At 38.7% G+C, this 21,883-nt stretch overlaps 1 protein-coding gene across 2 annotated transcripts; it reads right to left on the bottom strand.

Annotated features, from left to right (window-relative positions):
- Positions 1 to 936: 936 nt before the first annotated feature.
- Positions 937 to 21,883, bottom strand: sacm1lb (SAC1 like phosphatidylinositide phosphatase b). 2 transcript variants are annotated; one of them, XM_032558349.1, is made up of 20 exons: positions 21,797 to 21,883; positions 21,247 to 21,344; positions 18,398 to 18,472; positions 18,164 to 18,291; positions 15,974 to 16,123; positions 14,385 to 14,453; positions 12,563 to 12,596; positions 11,568 to 11,669; positions 10,943 to 11,028; positions 10,400 to 10,486; positions 10,231 to 10,299; positions 8,976 to 9,055; positions 8,744 to 8,842; positions 8,524 to 8,662; positions 6,639 to 6,708; positions 5,878 to 5,950; positions 5,253 to 5,346; positions 3,565 to 3,657; positions 3,429 to 3,486; positions 937 to 3,097 (listed from the first exon to the last, which is right to left on the bottom strand). In XM_032558349.1, exons 1-20 carry the CDS (start codon positions 21,823 to 21,825, stop codon positions 2,961 to 2,963), a joined length of 1,770 nt encoding a protein of 589 aa, XP_032414240.1. In that variant the 5' UTR covers positions 21,826 to 21,883; the 3' UTR covers positions 937 to 2,960. The 2 variants fall into 2 exon arrangements, with proteins under 2 accessions (XP_032414240.1, XP_032414241.1); XM_032558350.1 differs by having other exon boundaries at positions 14,394 to 14,453.

The raw sequence follows: 21,883 nt of genomic DNA, 5'->3' as shown, positions 1-21,883 counted from the left end.
TGCCTTGCTGCTGAAATGTGCTATACAAATAAAATTTGATTGATTTGATATAACAGACTGAAACACTGATGGCATTTTAAATTAGGATTCCCACAGTTTAACAGTCAGAATTTGTACTATCACCCAGCATTTTTAGAATAATGATGATTATTTCACATCTTCTCAGTCTTATATTGGCTGACAGGTTCTGCAAATTTATCAATAAATGTAAACAGTTCTGATATCGTGCAAATTAATTCTTTGCTCATTTTATGGAAGCCAAATTATTTCAATGGCACCTTAAGACATCTCTGGGCTGCAGACATGAAGCTGTGCAACTTTGGAATTTGACAATATTCTTACAGTTAATGTTTGCCTGGCAAAGCTGTCAAACAATATTACCTCCAAAACATTGGCAGCAAGTGAATATTTCTTTAGACAATAAAACAAAACTGGTCCAAAAAGTGAATTAGACAAAAACGCTAACCGAACTCATACCAGCATTCATTGACTTCCAAGAGAGCTAAACTAGACAGACAGAAATGTGATCTTCTTACCTGTCATTGATTCTCATTTAACTGACACCTCACGCTTTCAGAAACAGACCCAGATTAACTGGTGATACTTTCAGAAACTCAGTATAAGTGAAGATTTTAACCCATTTCTGATGTAAAACTAAATAAGAAAATTGTTTTTTCAGTGTTGTCTCTTATGGTTGAGTATTAGGGTCACTTGATGAAAAGAATAAAGATGTTTATTAGGAGAAAAATATATGTATCAACAATTAGGAGGGAATGACACATCTGCGGTAGCCATGTCTTCTGTAAATTGGCTAGGAAATAAACTATAATGTTACAAAAACAGAGTTTAAAATTATTTTTTCCTATTTTTTTAGTGGACATTTAATTGAAATATCATACAATGTGAGGGTGATATGAAAAATAACATAGCCAGTCGAACTTTTTAAACATTTTATTTTAAATCCCATGGCTCTTCCAACATTTATGTCGGCTTTCAGTGATTATTAATCTTCAAAATAGATGATCCTCCAGACTAAGATAATACATAAAACGGAAAAATTTAATTATTTATTATGCGGCCCGGTACCAATTGGTCCACGGACCAGTACTGGTCCGCGGGTTGGGGATGATAGCCCTAGAGGGCTCCGTATGATGTTATTCAGATTCGCCTCAATTTTTTTCTCCCTTTTCTTTTAAAAAAAATTACAGTCAACAGTAACACAGTGGGGCATTATATAAAATTACACTGATCAAACGCAATATAATAAACTACTCAGATAAAGTTAGCCTGCCGTCCTGTGTTTACTGTGTAGATTCCAGTAGAGTGGACTTCATGATGCCATCAACCCATCGGTGAAAAAATGGCAACCTCCATGGGTGAAAAACCTACTATAACGGTGAAAAACAGAAGATGTACATTTTTGAAGTAAATATGAGTTTTGTTGTATCACAAACATCAATATTTTAGTTTGTAGGAAAATTACAACATATTTATGCCAACATGTTCAACTAATCCAAGATCACTTTAATTCTGTCAAACCTCCAAGGGTTAATTAAACTGTAAGACTGTATTGATAGTTTTTTGTCCCACTGCACTCATTACCAAGTTGGATCTGCTTAAGGGATATTGGCAAGTTCCTTTAATCTTGAGAGCATCTGACATCTCTGTCTTTGTGAACCTTGACCACTTTTTTCAGTATCCAAGATGGTGTGGCCATTCTGAGTTACTTTTCTGCTAAGTTCAAAACTCACCAGATGAACTATTCCACCATTGAAAAAGAAACTCTTGCAATGATATTGGCTTTACAACACTTTGAGGTGTTGCAAAGCCAAGAGCTTTACAACACCTCTTGTAAAGGTGTTGTAAAGCCATTTACATGATGTCAGTGATGATGGCAGTGTTTACATCGTTTTCTTGTCTCAGATGTATAACCAATGCTGATGCGTTGGTCATTGATGGTACAGAGGTTTAATCTTATAATTTATCACAAGAAGGGTTCAGAGAATGTGGTGGCAGATGCCTTATCCCCTGTGTACAGTTGATCCTACTTTGTTAGACAGTGGTGTGTTTATTTATTTTCTCCAACAGGGTTTGGACTTAATGGCAGGGAGGTAACACTGCATGTAACAAAGCAATAGAATGCAAATTACTTCAAAATCATACAGTGGATTTTTGTTTTAGATTCTGTCAAGGTTGGAGAGAATCTATGATAAAAATTTGAAATTTCTAGATGCTTTGCATCCAGAAGTGGGAAAACTTGCAAAATCGACAGTATATTAAATACTTGTTCTCCCCACTCTTTATGATACTGCTTAGTCATAATGAACCACCCACATTCACACACACTGATATCCAATTTCAGGTTGTTTGTCTTGCTCAATAGACATGTGGACAAGAACTCAGAAATGGAACCAACAGCCTTCTTATTGGCAGATGGTTGCTTTACTGAAGGCATCAAGTCATCCATAAATTGGTGCTGTATATAATGCTCACTTTGAAACAGGCCAGGGCAAAAAAACTGACAAAGCTGCTGAACAGCAATATCTAATCTATGCTTTAACAAATGCAAATATAAAACATGTACATTCTGAAGCGTCATTCATTTACAACGATGTGGTCTTCTCAGTTATCACATATTAATGCACTCAAAAAAGATAAAAGAAAAAAAGAAACTGTGTGAGTGCTCAGTATTGTCCTTTAACTGATGATTCTACTAGGACACCAGTGGACACACAGTCCTGTCCACTACAACGGGTTACGTGTGGACAGCAGCAGAACCCCTGCAGAATCTCCCAGTCCCAGTATCAGTTGTTTCACACTGGGCTGGTTGTGGTAGCCATCATCCTCGTCTGCTCTGGTCATGTTTAATACAGGCTCCAGGCCTGCAGATGGCGATGGTGGGGGGGAAGTGATGACATGTTAAGGTCGCCAGGGCCCAGCTGCTTTCCACACGCACACATTCAGTCCAACTTCTCCTTCTGAACCAGCTTGGGAGCATCCACAAAGTCCCGTCCATTAAACAGGATCAGGCCACCTGTCAGAACGCTGGCTGTTCCCCAGAACAAAACATAGGCCAAAGTCTCAGTCCACGTGTCACCTGAAACACACAAGCCAATAAGTTCAGCACCTACCGTACACTTACTGAACACTCTACACATTTATATGGGATACACCTTCAATAAGCCATTTAAACTCATGATTTGGTTTTGATGACCTTCATCTTTCAAATACTTGATCACATCATGGACCCTTCCTATAACTGACTGTGCTTTCATTTATATAGCTCATTTTCAGCAGCAAGCCAGTTCAAAGTGCTTGAGTAGACCCCCTGCCCTACAGTTCCACAGGTAGTCTCGCTGCTATCAGAACTTCTCCATGCCATTCCAAATCAATTACTGCTAGTGTTAGTTCACCAAATTGTTTCTTACCAGCCATTAGCAGACAGATGATGCACATAGAGAAAGCTACAACCATGACGATAGGCAGCTGGAAAAGAGAAACAGACAAGAATCCCAATTAGTACAACAACATAACTCTTTGTTTGTATTCTTGACGTTTTCTTACAGTTAAAAACTTCCAGTCTTTGGGATCTTGCAGTGGAGTGATCCAGTCTGCTTCGTCCACAGCATAGTTCCCCAGGAACAAGTCAATGGAGTCCTGGTTTAAAACACAAACAGAGGTGGCTTCTACCCTGAGATGATTTAGGATGTCAAAGTCAGCCTGACTTTACGTGACAAACTGTGGCCAGGAAAGCAATTCTTGCTTTAGAGTCATACTAAGGTTTTATTCTGAACTAAAGGAAAAAAAGAAGCAAGGAGAAAAATAATCAGAAAATAAATCATAATTATTTCTGACTTATTTTATGATTATTTGTTTCATTATTATAAAATAAAATTTTAATGCCCCTTCAACATAGCTGAAAGGGTGTTATTATGCAAACCCTGGGTATTATTATTTCCAGTTGAATGGAAGCTGGATGTCAACAAGTGGATGACTTGCTCGGTCCAGTCCCAGAAGGACTGGGCCGAGCAAGTCACCCACATGCAGGAGCCGCCACAAGTCATTAAGGCTCAAGTTCGCCTCTCTGTTGGGATAATTCCAAACATTTTTCTGTACCACTGAATTACTGCAAGAGGCTGTCAAGAATATTCAGTTTTGCAGAATATATTTCTGACTTAATAATAATAGTTTATTAATCAGCTAAAGTTTCTTGACCTTTATGCCTTTATCTGGAGAGGACATCTTTTTACTCATTTCCAGAGATTGGATATACAAGGAATTCTCAAAAACTGTTAGGTAAATTGTATATATTATTATCAAATATTTGTTGTTTCATGTGCCTTTATAATGTTCTTGTCTTATATGCCTTTATTTGTTTTGTTTCATCTTAGCATAAAGAAAGTTTCTGTGTTGTAGAATTACTTTGATTCCTTTCTCAGAAGGCCTCTCTGAGGAAGAGCAGAGAAACTGTTTTCAACAGGGTTATCGCTCAGCAGAAACCTCTGCATCCTTTACCTGTTAGATAGCTAGAAAACTGTCGCCATGAAGATGTACAACTTGCTCTGTTTTACCCTGTGTCTGGAACAGAATAATCTAGTGCAAGATAACATGTGTTTTAGTTAGTGATTGTCATTAGCACTGCAACTGTGATGAAGTGTTTTGCCCCAACCCCTTAGAGTTGCAGTGTTCTCTGTGATAGGGACTCGGAAAGTAATAAAAAGAGAGGAGCGGACAAATGTGTTTTCAGAGCGGTTGGAGATGTGTGACTGGAAACACATCTCTATCCGTTCTCCTCGCGAGATAAAAAGAATCTAACTCTCTTGTCTTTTCTGTGTTTGTTTAATTTGTCTTTAATAGGTGTCAAACCTGACAAAAACAATGCATATATTTTCCAGTGTTTATCTCACATTAGGCCCCCGATGGTGCTCCAAATGTCTGCTTTACAAGGCTTATTCTACCTATCCTGGTTTCATTTGTTTTAATACTTTAGTCAGGTTATGACTCAGCAAGTACCCAGCATTAGGCTTTATGTCAAACCCAAATATGCAAATTGTGAGTCACACCGGCAGAAAAAGAGACAGGTGGATAGCAGTAGGTGTTTCATCATCAAAGTCCTAATCATGTTAAATTCAAATAATTTAGACAATTGTGCAATTCACACATCTGCAACACAGCAGTGTCTCCAGTTCAGTCAGTGCTTTGATTAGGGTTTAACACACAAATCCTAATATTGCCATCAAGACTAAACTCACCTGCCTGAAGCCGTCTGAAAAGTTGTTCTTGTAATATCTGATTGCAGAGTTCCAGCCATCCATCACAGCACCCCACACAGTCCTCTTCCCCATCCTGAAACACACAGAACACCACTACAGCAACAAGACATCACTGAAACATTTTTATGAAACAGTATCAACATCAAATAAATCCTATGAAGCTATTTGCAGATATTCTTTGAGTTATAAAAGTGGTGACGTATGGAGCCTCTGAGTGCAGTTAGTTGAACCAGGTCTGTTGGTGATTGTCCACCGTCGCTGTGATCGTCAGTCACTGACTAGAATTCTTTTAAACTACGGTACTTTGAATAATTAGCTGAGCATACTATACTGCTTGATAACTAGGATGAACTGGAATGTATGTGTGACTAAACTAAAATTATTTTTTGAAGAGTGCTTTGAAGTGATACTTGTGAAATGGCACTGAATTAACTGAATTGAACGTGAATATGAATAGGCAGAGGCAAACTGACCTTTATTCAAAAGTTCACATTATGGTGGTGTAGCTAGTTTAGTCATTAAAACTGACCTAGTTTTTACCTGAGACTTCTACAGAGAAGAATGAAGACAGATCAGCTGGTTGTTAGACGGTGAAAACACTGACCTGGTGAAGTCTGTTTTTAAGGCACCAGTTCCAGCATACTGCTTGGCACATGCATCAGCATTGTCTGCCCACGCTGCAAAGAAATAAAATAAATTAAGAGGAACATAAAGTGATAAACACTAATGTTATTAAGGCCTCCATTTTAACTCTGAAGTTTTATTAGATGTCATATTTAAAGTCTAGACAAGACTACAGAGGCCAAGGAGTCAGAGGGAAGTGAACACGTTGAGGTCCCTGTTCACCTGGTTCCAGTCACCAACCAGAAGACCAGTGATCACTGAAAGCAGACTGAATATATAACATTTTTCATCATAATATTAATATGTGAAGATTTACAATCTCATTTGACTACTTAGATGTAGTACCTAGTAAGAAATACTAATTCCCTACTAGGGGTTTGAAAGCTATACATTCAAACCTGTAATGAAAATCAATATTGCTATATTGAGCATTTGCATTGTAATGTCAGGGTTTTCTATGATTGTGCAGAGGTGCTTGAAAGCTACCAGTTTGTTCAACTGGAAGAGTTGGTGCTGTGGAACAGGCTGCTGAACAGTGTGGTGCCAGACACTGAGGGGCCCCTCAGATATCCTGTAAACTACATTCCTTGGATGTTTGGAACTGTACCAGCAACACAAAAGGCTTAACTGTCACTATTAAGAGATGATGTTGTTATAATAATGCTTGAATGGAACTGAGGGTATAGTGAACCCCTCAGTTCCATTCAATTCCATTCCACTTTTATGTGGGGAAATGCTCACCATTCTTATAAATCTTCTCAAAATTAGTCTGGTCTTCGATCTTCTGTCCCAGGTGGAGAAGTCCCATTTTCTGCAAAGAGACACCCATAAATATCAACAGCTGTCAGAACCAAGAACACACACTAAAACAGGGGAGCCCAAAGTGGGTCCTGGAGGGCCGGCATCCTGCATGTTTTAGTTCTCTCCCTGGTTTAACGCACCTGGATCAAATGATGGCTCATTAAAGGCATAAGAAGAACATTGACATGCTGAAAAGGTTGTTGGTACCACCAGGGAGAGAACTAAAACATGCAGAATGCTGGCCCTCCAGGACCCACTTTGGGCACCCCTGACCTAAAAGTTTGAATTTATGGTTCAAACATTTCTTGTGTTTCCAGAATTCAGCTTTCTGTGAAACTAACTATTCCTTTATTCAGTCTCTATAGTTCTTAGGCCAACAATGATGACTCATTGTATTACTTAATGCTGATTATTTACTCTACCGCACTCCTTTAGGCTGGTATTACGGCTGCAGTGGGTTTCTGCCCTTCTTCCTTGCAGGGTTCTGGATCCAGGCCTTCTGCAGGTGTGATGTTTTTCCCTGATTGGTGCTCTGCTGCTTTAAAGCTGCCATGCTGCAGCAGACAGGAGGCTTTTCCCTCTCCCTCCTCAGAACTCCATTTGGTTTGGTTTGTATCTTATGGTTGGGTTTTGTTAGGTTTGTTTTGCATTTGTTTATTTCTGGTTAGTTAGAGGATTTGCATAAATTTATTTTGGTTTCTCATTTCAGGTATTCCCTTTTCAGGTTTTATTTCATCAGAAAATTCTTGTGTGGTCTCCTTTAATATTACCCCACCAAACGAGCCTGGTGGACGTAACATTGGTCATCACCTAGTTTTGTTTGCATTTATTCTATTCACAACATTTAAAGTTGAATATTGCTTATGTCTGTGACTGGCAGAATTATTTTCACTTCATTGATATTACAAGCATGTTTGTTTGAAGGAGTCAAACTCCCACCAGAGAGCATACAGAAAGAGTTGCAAAAACCTACAAGTCAGACAAAAATATCAGCATTTTTTTCCATGCCAAGGTCTGAGCATGATGCTCAGGAGGAATGGAACAAATGTCATGGACGAACTGCGGGGAAGAAGGAGTGCCAGCTTGCTCTCCTGCTTGTATCATCACGAGTAACTATTATTTCTGTGGTTAAAAGAAGGTAGGGGTGCACCGATTGCAGTTTTCGGGCTGATCATCCATATTTAAATGCTTGACTGATTTTGGCCTACAACTATTTGTTTCTGTAGCAAATATGTCAAAAAAGCTGAAAAGTTGGCAACAGAAGGCTGTCCATTGCCAAATGCAGCCCTCTGTCAGACTCTTGAGGTGGTAGAAAAAAATCAGTGGATAAAATCGGTTTCACATGCAAGTATTGACCAATCAATGATCACCCAAAATTAAAGAAATTGGGATGGATCGATCTACACACCCCTAAAAATAACCCCTTCATGCCTCCCCAAGACCAAGTCCAAATTGTAAACACTTTACTATATTATGTCACTGTGATGGATGCTCCACCTGTTATTTATATCTTTAGTGGCTAACATAGTGAATCTCAAGGAGATGGCTGGAACAATGTTTATTGGCAAAGAAAGAGAAGTGTTTGAAAAAAGGAGGTAAATGGTCATCACAATTTTCTGCAACAGAATAAGAATGAAATTATTTCCTGATATCTGACATGAAGTCTCTCTCCCTAGAGAATAAGAATGCTTGTAGCACTGCACACCGGAAGTGGTTATAACAACTTTTTTTAAGACTAGAAGTTCTAGAATTTTTAAACTATTTTAACTGTAAAACATTTATTTCCTTAAATTTCTGTGTTGACATAGTGCATGTGAGGAGATACCTGCAGTTGTGATTGTAGGGCGCGTCGGGCTAGCAGACTCTGGATGACATTGGTACGGTCCAGACAGTCCATGCAGTTGCTCCGAAATGTACCCTCTTGGTTCATCAGTACCTTCCCTTCAGCGTCCACAAGAAAATATCTGAAACCATATGTAGTGCACACCATGATGTTTGATGAACAGCAACCCCTTAATGGACAAGCCTAAAGCCAAAAAACGGACCCAAATTCATCCTGTATTTCAGAAACACTGTCCAGTAAAATCTGAAGCCGATGCCACCTCATCCGACTACATTCCTTATGAAAGTCAAATGCTATGTACCTGCACAGAAACAATCTGTTAGCCAAAAACTCCAACATAATTCTTTAAGAAGCACAAAGACCAACGCATTATGAATATACAGGCAGAGCTGAATCATGTGAAGACTAAGGGGTAAACTTGGAAGTGATCTTACTTGATCATACCATTACCCGAGCTGGTTACCATCTTGTCAAATGCTAGCTCCAAAGGCTTTTCAGAACCTTTTTGGTTGATCTGTGGAAGAATAGACAAATCTGTGATAAAAACAGCCCATTCATAATTCAGTCAATGTGAGCCTTGTCTCAGTAGAATCACCCCTAACATGGTGGAGAAGTCTGAGTATCCCAAGTGGAGTCTCCCATCCCAGATTAGCCTCAAAGGAGGGGTCAGACAAGACCGATTCAAACGTTATGATAGGAGTTGGACAGTATAAAACTTCAAGGAAGTTTGGGGGCAATGTGGTGCGGTGGGGGTTCACTGCATAGTACCTTGGGTTCATCAAGCCTTGGTTCCTTGGGCTGAGTCCATTTGGAAAACAAGCTATGACAAACTGGGAGGAGGAATGACTAGTTCAGGTGCTTTGGGAGTAAAGTGGCAAGTGAGGATGGAGACACAGGTATCCAACATATTCTGGCTCTATGGACATTGGAATGCTACCTCACTAGCCACTGGCACCAGGTAGTTATAGTTAAACTTACCTGAACACAGAACCTGGGCACTGGAACCTTGCTCCTAGAGAGGGGCTGTCTTGGGAGAGCAGCATTGGGCAGGAGTGGGAATACTCACAAGGCCCTGGCTGAGGGTCTTTGTTTAAAAATTTGCTCCAGTGAGTGAGAATCAACCCTGGCTGCTTCAAGTCATAACAGATTGTTGTCTGTGGTTATGCACTGAACAAGCAACTCATAGTAACTGGCATTGTTCTGGAAAAGAATACCATAGGGATACCCTTGTGGTTCTGGAGGACTTTATGTGACTAATCAATCAATCAAACTTTACTTTTTACAGCACCTTTCAGCAACAAGGCATTTCAAAAAGTGCTATACATCATAAAAACATTGACACAAGGGAGAAGCTCACTAGAATAGGACTGGATAGGAGTCGGTGGCATGTCTAAAACTTGGTGAAGATCAGAGTGGACTCACTGCTCCTCTACAACTAAAAGAGCTTGGTAAGGTGATTTGGGAATGGGATCAGGACGGCTGCTAGGAGACTTTCCAAGCACAGCCATGTGGGAGGAGACCCCAGGGCAGACCCCCAACTCACTGGAGGATGTTTGGTTGGTGAATGAACGAAAGATGGAATTATAGATGGAAATTTATTTACCCCAGTGAAATCACTATCTAGCTGTCTGTAAATTTTACAATTTATAGGACAGAATTATAACTTATAATAAAACCATGTTTGCTCACCAAGTTCAAAATGACTTGTTTTCCATACAGAACAACCTGGGAATCAAAGTGCCTCTGGAATCCATCTAACTACAACAAAAATCAAAGAGGAAAAGTACATAAGACATTAAAAGTAAAAAAACGTACAATGTCATGTCATGATTTATGTAAAATAAGAGTGAAAACTGACATGGTTAACCACTTTGCTGATCTGTGGCTTTGGCTTGTACTTCAGATTGGGCCTTTGAGACCAATAGAAAGGGATGGAGCCTCTGGTCTAGGAAAAACAGAACATATTGCATAAGGACAAAATTATTATGCTTACACACATTCGCTCTTCCATCAGAACAAATGAACATGGTTTAAAGTTTAAAAGCTTGCACTGGTTTTGCAAACCATTTTTAAATGTGATAGCAAAGATGCACTTCAAAGGTTTGTATGTCTCAATGAATATGGAAAATGGAAAATGCAGACTGAACAGTGATGGAAAAAACCTATGATCAAGAAACAGAAAATAAGGGCAAACACTAGCAGCCAATCAATTTACTTTGCTTGGTCACTAACAGACTCACTATCTCAATCAAAAACCCAGCAAATCAGCACTGTGAAGATCCAAATATTAAGGCTGTCCCTTTACAAAGCCCTGACAAAAAACAAACAACACTAGAAGCCGTTATTGATTGGTTGACTTTCCCACTGCTGGATGACTTGGAATCTCAGCTGTTTGACTCACCTGCACAAATGAAGCCTTGTAATTGTTGTATTGCACAATTTGCTCAGTTTCCACAAAGTTAGCAGCATGGCCTTCTGAATCAATGCCTGTGTTAAATGAACAACAACCAAAAAGACATTTATCTTGATAATAATGTCTGCAAAAAAGCTGGTATGCTGTGGTAAGAAGCATGCAAATGACGTAATTACCATTACATGCTAGAAAAACAGAAACATATTTAGAAACTAGAAGAAAGTTCATTTTGCCTAAATTATAATAATAGCATACATAAAAATATAAACTTTTGCACTGGTTTTATTGTCATTTACTACAAAAACCTAGTCATTCACTAATGTGAACATCGTACCATAACGTATTTTGGACATACTCATCAACCCGCAGATAATAACACAATGCCATTTATAAAAAAACAAAAACAAGCAACTTTAAAAGTGTCAAAGCTTTACAACAGTAAACGGTTGAATAAAAACTGCAACCCCATACTTCTGGGTACCAACCCCAGTTTTGTTCATCACATTGGGGACAAATGACAAAACAGCATCAAATATTTGTCTCCAGAGAGCCTGCAGGGGTCACAGAGCAACAGGAGACGTTAGCCAAGTTAAAGACAGCTTGCAGCAGTTACCTCGGACATAGTAGCGGACACCGGCTCTGAAACAGCTTCTTCTGGAGATGATAATCCACTCAAACACCTTTCCATTGATGGAGCTCGAGTTAATGGTAATGACTGGGAAGGAGACATGTTAAGAAACCAACAATACTTGTACATGGAAACAGAAGGACTCAATGTGACACATAAAAACAACCAAGAAACAATACAGAAACATACCTCAGATGAGATTCAAGTGGAGATTTGTTTTTTGTTGGGTTCATTATAAAATAAGATAGATTGCAGTTAATGCATTGCTGTTTGTATTTAACTTTTTGATAAGCACTTTAGAGGGTCAGCATGAAGCAACAGTCACACATGCTTCAACTTGCCTGTGGCTTTGCTGCTGGTAATCCTGGATTTCCCCACTGAGCTTAAAGGTTGTTTGTATTCTAATCAACAGTCAGGCACCAATTAATGATTCTCACTTCTAAGGTTAATTTTCAAATGAAACCAGAATATTCCGAATAAATATTTTAAATTACTATTAGTATGCCAACATGTCTACTGTTATTTTAGACTTTGGTTGAAATCATTTAAATGCTTAAAATATTTATGTTTTGTAAATTGCTGCTTTGGAAGATCAAATGTATTAATGATAAAGTACATCTTAAATGTGTGGCTCAAACAAACATAGTAAAAGTTACTCTTGTTCAACTTCCAAAATCAGACATCAGTTTATTTGTTCCCGATCTGTGTCAACATTCTGCTCCACCACCAGAATGGAGTGATTATATCAATGTTGGCCTTGTGATTGATTGATAATAATCCAGTCAAAGACTACGATTTCATCATTTTGTGATCAATTTATACACTGAAAAAAGGCTGAAGGACTTGAGACTCCCTCTCTGAAGCAGTGTAGTAGAGGAACATGTTTTTATTGAAGTTTATGATTTCATCATTTCACTTTCTAACCTTAACAATTTTATTGGAAAAAATAAACCAAGGCAGACAGCCACAGAAAAGGATACAACCATGGACAACAGGATACACAAACCTGTGCAACTGTAAAACAGGTGAGGAAACGTTACCATGTGAACAATTCAAACACACACTCCCTCACCAAACTTTAGCTGTTCAGCAGCCCAACCCAGCAGACAAGACAGACAGCAACCATGCTTACATTTGTTAAGCAGGGGTGCACCGATTATCAGTAATTGGCCGACACGTGAAGTCGATCTTATCCACAGATCTTCACTACGTCAGCAAAAGTCTAAAATCAACCACTTTCTTCTTTTGCTCTCCTGTGAGAGAGGTTTGACTGACAGACCGGACCACAGCTCATGTCTGCATGTTTGCAGTTAATAATATTCACCCCACTGTTACCAACTCAGTTTTTTTCTTGCTACATTTAGAAACATTTCAGACAAAAAAAAATGTATATCGGACAAAATTGGAATCAGCAGGTCAGGCTTTTTAAAGATCAGTAATTGGCGATCAGTCAGAAAACTGCAATCGGTGCACCCCTGATACATTGGGTTATGACAAATATTTCTTAACCAATTCATCAATTCACCCATTTAGTATTTTAATTTCATTTTCATTATCACCCATGTATTGTAATGTGAAATCTGTACTACAGGTTAACTTTGAGGAGCATCTTTTATAGATGCAAGAGTCATGTTGCTCTTTGAGTTCTTAGAGGTAAAGGTCGTAAATTGTCCATCCTGAACGACTTTGGAAGCCTACCCCTTTCAGGTGAACGGATTGTTAAGCAGGTACACTATATTGCCAAAAGTATTTGCTCACCTGTCTTGACTCACATAAGTAACATCCGAATCCTTATCCATAGGGTTCAATATGACGTTTGTCCACCCTCTGCAGCTAGAACAACTTCAACTCTTCTGGGAAGGTTGTACAAAGGGTTTAGGAATGTGTATGGGGATTTTTGACCATTCTTCCAGGAGCACAATTGTGAGGTCACATACTGGATGAGAAGATCTGGTTCTCAGTCTCCAATCTAATTCATCCCATTCCCATCCCATTTATTTTAATTCATCTATCAGGTTGAGGTCAGGACTCTGTGCAGGCCAGTCAAGTTCATTGACACCAGACTCTGCCATCCATGTCTTTATGGACCTTGCTTTGTGTTCTGGTACACAGTCATGTTGGAAGAGGAAGGAGCGAGCTCCAAACTGTTCTCACAAAGTTGGGAGCATGGAGTTGTCCAAAATGTCTTGGTATGATGAAGCATTCAGAGTTTCTTTCACTGGAACTACGGGACCAACCCCCACCATAATCAACCCCAAATCATAATCCTTCCTCCACCAAACTTTACCTTTGGCACAATGCAGTCAGACAAGTACCGTTCTCTGGGCAACCGCTAACCCCAGACTCATCCATCAGATTTCCAGATGGAGGAGCATAATTCGTGAACCACTGCTCTACAGTGGCAGCGTGCTTTACAGCACAGCATCTGACACTTTGCATTGGACTTGGTGATGGCTTGGAAGCAGCTGGTCACCATGGAAACCCATTTCCTGAAGCTCACTGCTCACTGTTCTCGAGCTAATCTGAAGGCCACATGAAGTTTGGAGGTCTGTAGTGACTGACTCTGTAGAAAGTTGCCGACCTCTTCACACTATGTGCCTCATCATCCGCTGACCCCGATCCGTCAGTTTACGTGACCTAACACTACATGGTTGAGTTGCTGTTGTTCCCAAACACTTCCAGTTTCTTATAACTCAGCTGACAGCTGACTGTGGAATATTTAGGAGTGAGGGAATTTCATATTGCAGACGTGCTGAAACTTATTTCTGGTGCTGGCAAAAAGCTATTAATCAGGTCACTTACGTATCTTACCTCTGGCTGTGTCATAAACTCCCGTAGCAAGTGGCCATTCCAAACAAAGCGCTGATCTGCCTGGAACAAACAGAGTTAACATGTAAATGGGGCTACAAGAATCACACCAACAGCAGATATGACATTAAAAATTTATGCACTGCAGATATGCAAAAAAATAATTTAAAAAATCAAGACAAGCACAGGTGACACAAAAATGTCATAACAAGAGGAAGCAATAAAGTCTTTAAATAATTTTATATATATATTTTCAAAGCACTATTATTATTGCAAGCAATGTTAACCCTTATGATTCAAGAAGATCTGTGAAGTCAACCACAAGAGTTGGTTTCTTGTTCCAGATAAGAATCAAACTCCACCCTGTCAGGCCTTAGCCTGCTCTTTGAGATAACATCTTGCTACACCAAACTTACAATCTGGAAATAATTTAGAAAAAAATAACAATGAAATGAACATCATTGTATGAATACGGTGCAAGTACTTTGGAGTTTTTAAGGTTTTGTTGGCTCTAGTGGCCTTTATTTGAAAGTAGTTTGACAAGAAAGATGGTAATGAGAGAGGGGGAAGACATGCGGCAAATGTCGCCAGGCTGGGAATCGAACCTGCGACCACCGCCACGAGGACTAAGGCCTCAATACGTGGGTCGTGCTTTGCCCCTGAGCCACCACAGCGCCCCCCCCCAAGGAGTACACAGACTTGATGAAGAGCTGTACAAGTACAGGCCAGTTATCATTTATCAGAATTTTCTTTGTAAAACATGTTCTGTCTGACATCAAGTCAGACTTATCCTATCCAGTCTAAGGTCAGCTAGGATTTCCTAGTTTATGTTTATTTTCTAAATGCCAGCAAAATACAATGCTAGCTGTATTTTCTGTCACTATTCACAGTAAAATAGGTCCTAGGATAAAAATAAAAAACTCAGAGGGGAAGCCATTATTCCTAAAGTGATATAAAATATAAAATCCAGATTACAGCTTGCAAATGCAATCTGGGACTGAGATCTTGTTTTTCTGGAGATATGTTCTACAGTCTGATTAAATTTAAAACTGTCAGTGTTTGGCCATAATAACCACTGTTATGTTTGATAACTTGAGAACACCATCACAATGTTAAAATTTGGATGCATGTTACAATTGGCTGTTTTGCTGCAGGAGGAACTGGTGCACTTCACACTGGTAGGCTAAAAAAGGCAGCCAACAATTCCAACTGGTCTACACTGTTTGTGTCCTGAAGACTGGGCGTAAATTCTAGCATGAACAGCTGATGGAAGAAAAAAATGGAATGGGGAGTTTTCCTCAACAGTTGCTAAGATTATCTCTTCAGATTGTGTTGGATGTGCCGTTTGTACTGAAAATTTTAGAAAACATACCTACTAGGATTATTTTAGCACAACTGACATGCTAACTGAATAGTTAGAAGTCATGTGCAATGTGAATATGGGCAGATAGTGGGGGGATTTATCTGAAAAAGAATCTATTAGTTACAAGTGATTCTGAAACATTTTTGTTTGAAATGTCCATGCTTGGTAGCAACAATCGTGTTTTAGAGAAGTGTTATAAAGGATGTCTGGTGTCTCTTACCCTCTCCAGAAGACTCATGTCTTGAAAATCTGGGCTTGTGTTTGCCAGACGCTGCAGGCTGTGGGTCAGGTCATAGTCTGATGCAAAGTAGAGGCCATCCGTATGAAGCACACTGCTGATCATGGATACAAAGGTTTTGTTGTCTTGCATCTGCAATAGAAAATTCATAGATATAAAGGTCTGCTTCTTTCCAGGTTCTACTTCATTGTTCTGATCACCAAACATTTAGAACTTTCTAGAGTTGTGCTGCTTATGGTGGCAGCTCTGTTACGTTGGCTCTGATTTGTTCCTTTCTAGACTTTTGTTCATAAATTTTTTTGGATGAGAAGTTGCATGTTTGGACAATTTTCTCTCTGATTTTGGATGCTGTGCAGCTCTTTTTTACTCTCAGTTGTTATGATGTATAGCCATGGCAATAATGTGCTATTTCTACAACTGGGAGTAGCTGATTAGCATATGAAAAATTAACATAGTGAGAGACTGAGTAGCTATAGTCTTTCCTCTGCCCATATCCCCCAGAATGATGTGCAGTTCTAGATTGGAGTTCAGTGAATATTCTATATATTGCATATTCTATCAGATGTTTGTAACACTTTATTTGAAGAAGTGTGCAAAAGGCTGATATGACACTGTCATAAACAAGACATAACACCTGTAGTGAACATGAAGGAGTCTTCACATATGTTTGTCTCTTGTCATAAAATGTCATTCGGTAAATTATATTTTTAATGCAAAGTTGCATTAAAAATCCACTAAAAGTGTCAACCTTGCAGTGCCATTTTTTTAACCAAATGACACTTCATGACACCAGTCAAACATTCACCAAGACTCCTTCGTGTTTATGACATGGTGTTATGTTATGACATGTGTCATGTCAGTCTTATGCACATCCCTTCAAATAAAGTGTTATCAGATGTTTTTTTATTGATACTGATCACATGTATATCATAATAGAATAGAAGAATAGAAGAATAGAATAGAAGAATAGAATAGAATAGAATAGAATAGAAGAATAGAATAGAATAGAATAGAATAGAAGTACTTTATTCATCCCAGCAGGGAAATTACTTTGCAGTTACAGCATAGAGACAAGACAATAACAACTACCACTGAGTAGTAGTTGTAGATAAAATAAAAAATAAAATATAAAATGCTATAAATTGTAAAAATATAAAATGCTGTATAAAAAGCAACTTAGAGCAGCCCTTGCAAAGATTTTAAAAAATGCAGATATGTATATGTAAATATATGTACAGCAGTGTGCCACAGTGCAGTTGTGCAAAATTGGACTGATTAGTGCAGAACAATGATTTAGCTTTTATTGTACAGTGAGATGGCATGTGGCAGGAAGGATTTCCTGTATCTCTAATGTGTATTGTTATTCACTTAGTGTGCAGCTTTACTTAAAAGGTTGACATAATCCTAAGGAAACACGCACTGCCACCCCAGTCCGGTACCTGCTTGATTTCCTACACCAGCTAAAGTTTAACTGATACTTTTATTTAAATCTTAAAACACATCTTAAAATACTTAATTCCATATTTAAGTATTTGCTGATAGACAAATTTGAAAAGTACAATAAAAATGTCAACCAAATTTTACTCTACAGACAGCTGAGCAGCTATTTGTGGAGTAAGTAATTCATTAAGTGAAAATGTATTACTTACTCTAATTTGCTGCCATCTAGAGGAACTATTGTGAATAAATGCAAAAACAAAAGTCTTACAACCTTCCCAAGCCTGACTTGTATTTGTTTAGACACCGTTAACCTCTCTTGAAATCCCACCACAGATTTTCAAAAGCCTTTTTCCAAGTCAAGTCTCAGTTCTCTAATGACAAGAATAAGCATCAAACCCAAAAACATCTAGTGCACCTCTAACTCAGACCTGTTGATTGTTTGAACATTTGATAATCATCTTCATTCATTTATTTTATTCAGTTTCAAAAACCGCAAAAGGCTATATGATTATTAATAAAAATGTGAAGATACCTTTCCACATGTATAAATGTCACTAAACCAGGATTTCATATCCTTCTGAAGCAAGTCAGCTTGTCACACAGAACTGCTGTCTCTTTTTGATCTCTATGTAGCACTTTGGACATAATGTGCGGTTTGGGATGCTGCTTCTGCTTGCTGTCCTTCTGCTATAGTGGGCCATGAGGAGTGTAAGTGGTGGTAAAAGAACCAACCTGGTCATCGTTCAAGTGTAGTACTGTCTTTTTGTAAGAAATGATGTCAAAGTTCAGAGCTTTCCACACAGCATGGCCCAGTAAGTCTCCCACTTTCATCTTCTTTGTGATCACTATGAGGTACATGCCTAGATTTATGAAGAAACCAGATCATGAAGGAGATGAAAGCACACCAATGAGAGTTCAGACAGTTTGACATACTCCAGAAATAAAATCTGACCATGCTAAACATACCTGCTGGCAATCGAATAGTTCCCATAACTCCACATACTGGCATGGTTTCAGCTGACATAGGAACATCGCTTCTCACTGAGGTCCAGAAATGAGACAATGGTTAGTGGCCATGTGTTCTAAAGTAAAGAATTTCTATATCACTAGGAATTAAGCAGGAAAAGTAGTAAGGCTTTAAAGCTCAATATTTACAAGAGCTATAAATTAATAATGGACAGCCCTGTCATAGATCTGTCAGTCTTACTGTCAATCCAACATTGGCCATGTGATGCTCCCACTCATCTGGACACACACCACCTTATGGCTCAGTGTCTTGCAAAACGACACTTTGACATGTTGGGCACAGTCAAATTTACCACCAACTGTGGAACGTGTGTGCTTCACCACAGGGCAACTGGTTGTCTCACATTGGAACTAGGGCTGTAACGATTCCTCGAATGATTAGAGTACCTCGATTATTAAAATTCCTGGAGAAAAATTGATCTGCCTCAAAGTTTCCTTGTTTTATTATTTAGTGCACCGTATTCCAGCCGGATCATTATTTGTGTTGTGTAGTGCTCTCACTTCCACCTATGAGTTGTTGCTAAGTGGTAACAGTATAACGTCAAATTTTCCAGGTTTTTATTGTTTTGGGGGACTGATGGGCAATCTTAAACTCTGCTTCAGTTTTTCCAGAAGATCAAAATAGCTCTCAAGATGCCAAAAGCAGATCTCAAAGCAAAGATTAATCCCTGAAAGCCACATAAATGTTGAAGAGCCATGGGATTAAAAATAAAATGTTTAAAAAGATCGACTGGCTATGTTGTTTTTCACATCTCCCTCATATTGTATGATATTTCAATTAGATATCCACAAAACAATAGCTAAATCTTTTTAAACACTGTTTTTGTGTCATTCTATCATTTATTTCCTAGTTCATTTACAGAAGACATGGCTACCGCAGATCTATGCGGCAATGTCATTTCTTCTTTATTGTTGATATTTTTTCTCATAATTTAACTAAACATTCTTATTCTTTTCATCAAGTGACTAATACTCAACTATAAGAGACAAAAAGCTATTGTCTTATATACTTTTACATCAGAAACGGGTTCAAATCTTCATTCAAACAGATTCTGAAAGTGTCACCAGTTATTCCAGGTTTGCTTCTTAAAGTGCGAGGTGTCCGTTAGATCAGAATCAATAACAGGTTGGATTATTGGACATCTGTCGGCTGATATAGTTTAGTGGAGAAAACATTGCTCTCGGAGCTCAGCGACCGCTGGTACGAGTTCAGTTAGAGATGTTGTCTAATTCAAGTTTTGGACCGTTTATTTTACTGTCTAAAAAATAATATTCACTTGCTGCCAATGTTTTGAAGGTAGTATCGTTTAACAGGTTTGCCAGGCAAACTTTTAACTGTAAGGATATTGTGAACTTACTAAATTACACAGCTTTGCGTCTGCAGCCCAATTAAGGTGCAAACGAAATAATGTGGCTTCCATTAAGTGAGCAAAGAATTAGTTTTCGTGATATCAGAACTGTTTACATTTATTGACATGTTTGCAGAGCATGTCAGTCAATATAAGACTGAGAAAATGTAAAATAATCGTCATTGCTCTAACAATGCTGGGCGATAGTAGAAATTCTGACTGTTTAGTACAGTCTCCTCTTGAAGTGTGGCATATTTTGGTTATATTTCAATCTATTCTTCAATATTCCTTCACATACAAAAAAAATATTATTGCTTTGAAGAGATCATAGACATTTTCTAATCCGTTTATTTACGTTTGTCGCGTTTTGATCAGGAAACGACACAGCCACCTAATTTTTTACAAACATCTGCGTTGAGGACCCCGTTTGACTGTCACAAGTTAATTTTAATGCGGCTCGTTTTGTTTTTAAGTTTATTTCCCCTCGTCGCCAGCCTGCAAATTGTTTCCCAGTAGAGAACAGACAAATACTGTAGATATGGCTCATAATCTGTTGGTGGTGTCTGACAGTATCATGTAGGAACATTTATTATTATAATTTTGGCTTGTGAATTTGGATATCACCACCAACTACAACATTGGCTGTTAACCTTATATCATTTAGATAAGATTTTATTGCAGTATAACTTAACATTACTTTATATTCCTCTCTATTTGGACACATAAACACCACAAGCAACACCATCAGGTATGTGATTTAAATTTTATTAAATATGATGACACCAACCTCATTGTTCAGCAACACTTACTGTGGGTAGTGTCGCTAAAAAAATGAACTAAGTTCAGAAACAGTGCGGCTGCATTGCAGGATCTGAGCCAAAAACACACACTAGGCTAGAAGTGTTAAGCAAATCATATTACAGGTTCTTGAGAGTCAATTCCAATGTTTTTCTGATCATTGCTGGTTACAAAAAGCAGAAACCTCCCACTTAGGTTTACATTGTGGCTGTTCATGAGATGAAATTAATTTATTCTGGTGAACCTGAATGTGAATGGGATTGTGGTGTTACTCATTGATCTGGTTATGCTCCAATGCGGTGTTTTCAAAGCGAACTCAACGCTGCTCTGTAGAAACTTGCTTTGAAATATAATTTTCACATGCAACATTAAACATATTTGCTTCAAATGGGATTTATAGTACAGGTTTGCAAACGGTTTTGTCACACAAGTAGCATTTTTCAACAGGCATCAAGACAGCCACCTACAATTTAAAAACATCTGCGGTGCGCATAAGTTTCAACCAGTTAATTTAGTCACCAGTTAATCTATAACACCGGGCGAGAGGCGGGGTACACCCTGGATAGGTCGCCAGTCTATCGCAGATACATTTAAATATTATATTAAATAATAATAATGCTTAACAGGAGGGTGATTGCTTACCAGTGAGTGACATCTCAGTAGATACTCTATCAATGACCAGGACATCCACAGAGTCATTATCACTTTGCTCTATGTAGAACTTTTCCGCTGTGGTGTGCCTGGGACAGGAGAACAGATCACATCATCAGTAGGCTCATCAAAACCCATAGCTGGTGCTGTGGACCACAGAACTGAGCAAACTGGAAGCTTCACTATAACTGCCCGGTAGAAAGCTGAAAGGTAACCGACAGCGAGCTGCTGCTGGGACTAGCAGCGGTAGAGACGAACCCTAAGACTGTCAACAACACCCCGCTCCGACCTGCCAGAACCTTCATCAGTCGCTTTAATGTTCTACAGACTCACTGGTACTGCTGACTTGAAACAGTCGCGTTCTTTTCTAAACAGAGAAACTTTCTAAGGTGTAACATGTTGAGTTAGCTTTGTAAGATACGCACATCGAATTTACATTTAAAGTGAAAGTGAAGCGTCTACTGTTCGTGTGGTCCACACAAAGCTTCCCATGGGTCTAAAGTTGGAATAAACAGAAAATAAAGCCACTACTTATACTTACAGGCGAAAACTACCCGCAGTGCTAGCCATCTTCTCTCTTTAATATAACCTCAGTGACGTGTCGTTGTCTTTTTCTTTTTCTTTCGTG

Source organism: Xiphophorus hellerii, chromosome 3, assembly GCF_003331165.1.
Source record: "Xiphophorus hellerii strain 12219 chromosome 3, Xiphophorus_hellerii-4.1, whole genome shotgun sequence".
NCBI classification, from domain to species: Eukaryota; Metazoa; Chordata; class Actinopteri; order Cyprinodontiformes; family Poeciliidae; genus Xiphophorus; species Xiphophorus hellerii.
This window is presented reverse-complemented; position numbering and strand designations above follow the sequence as displayed.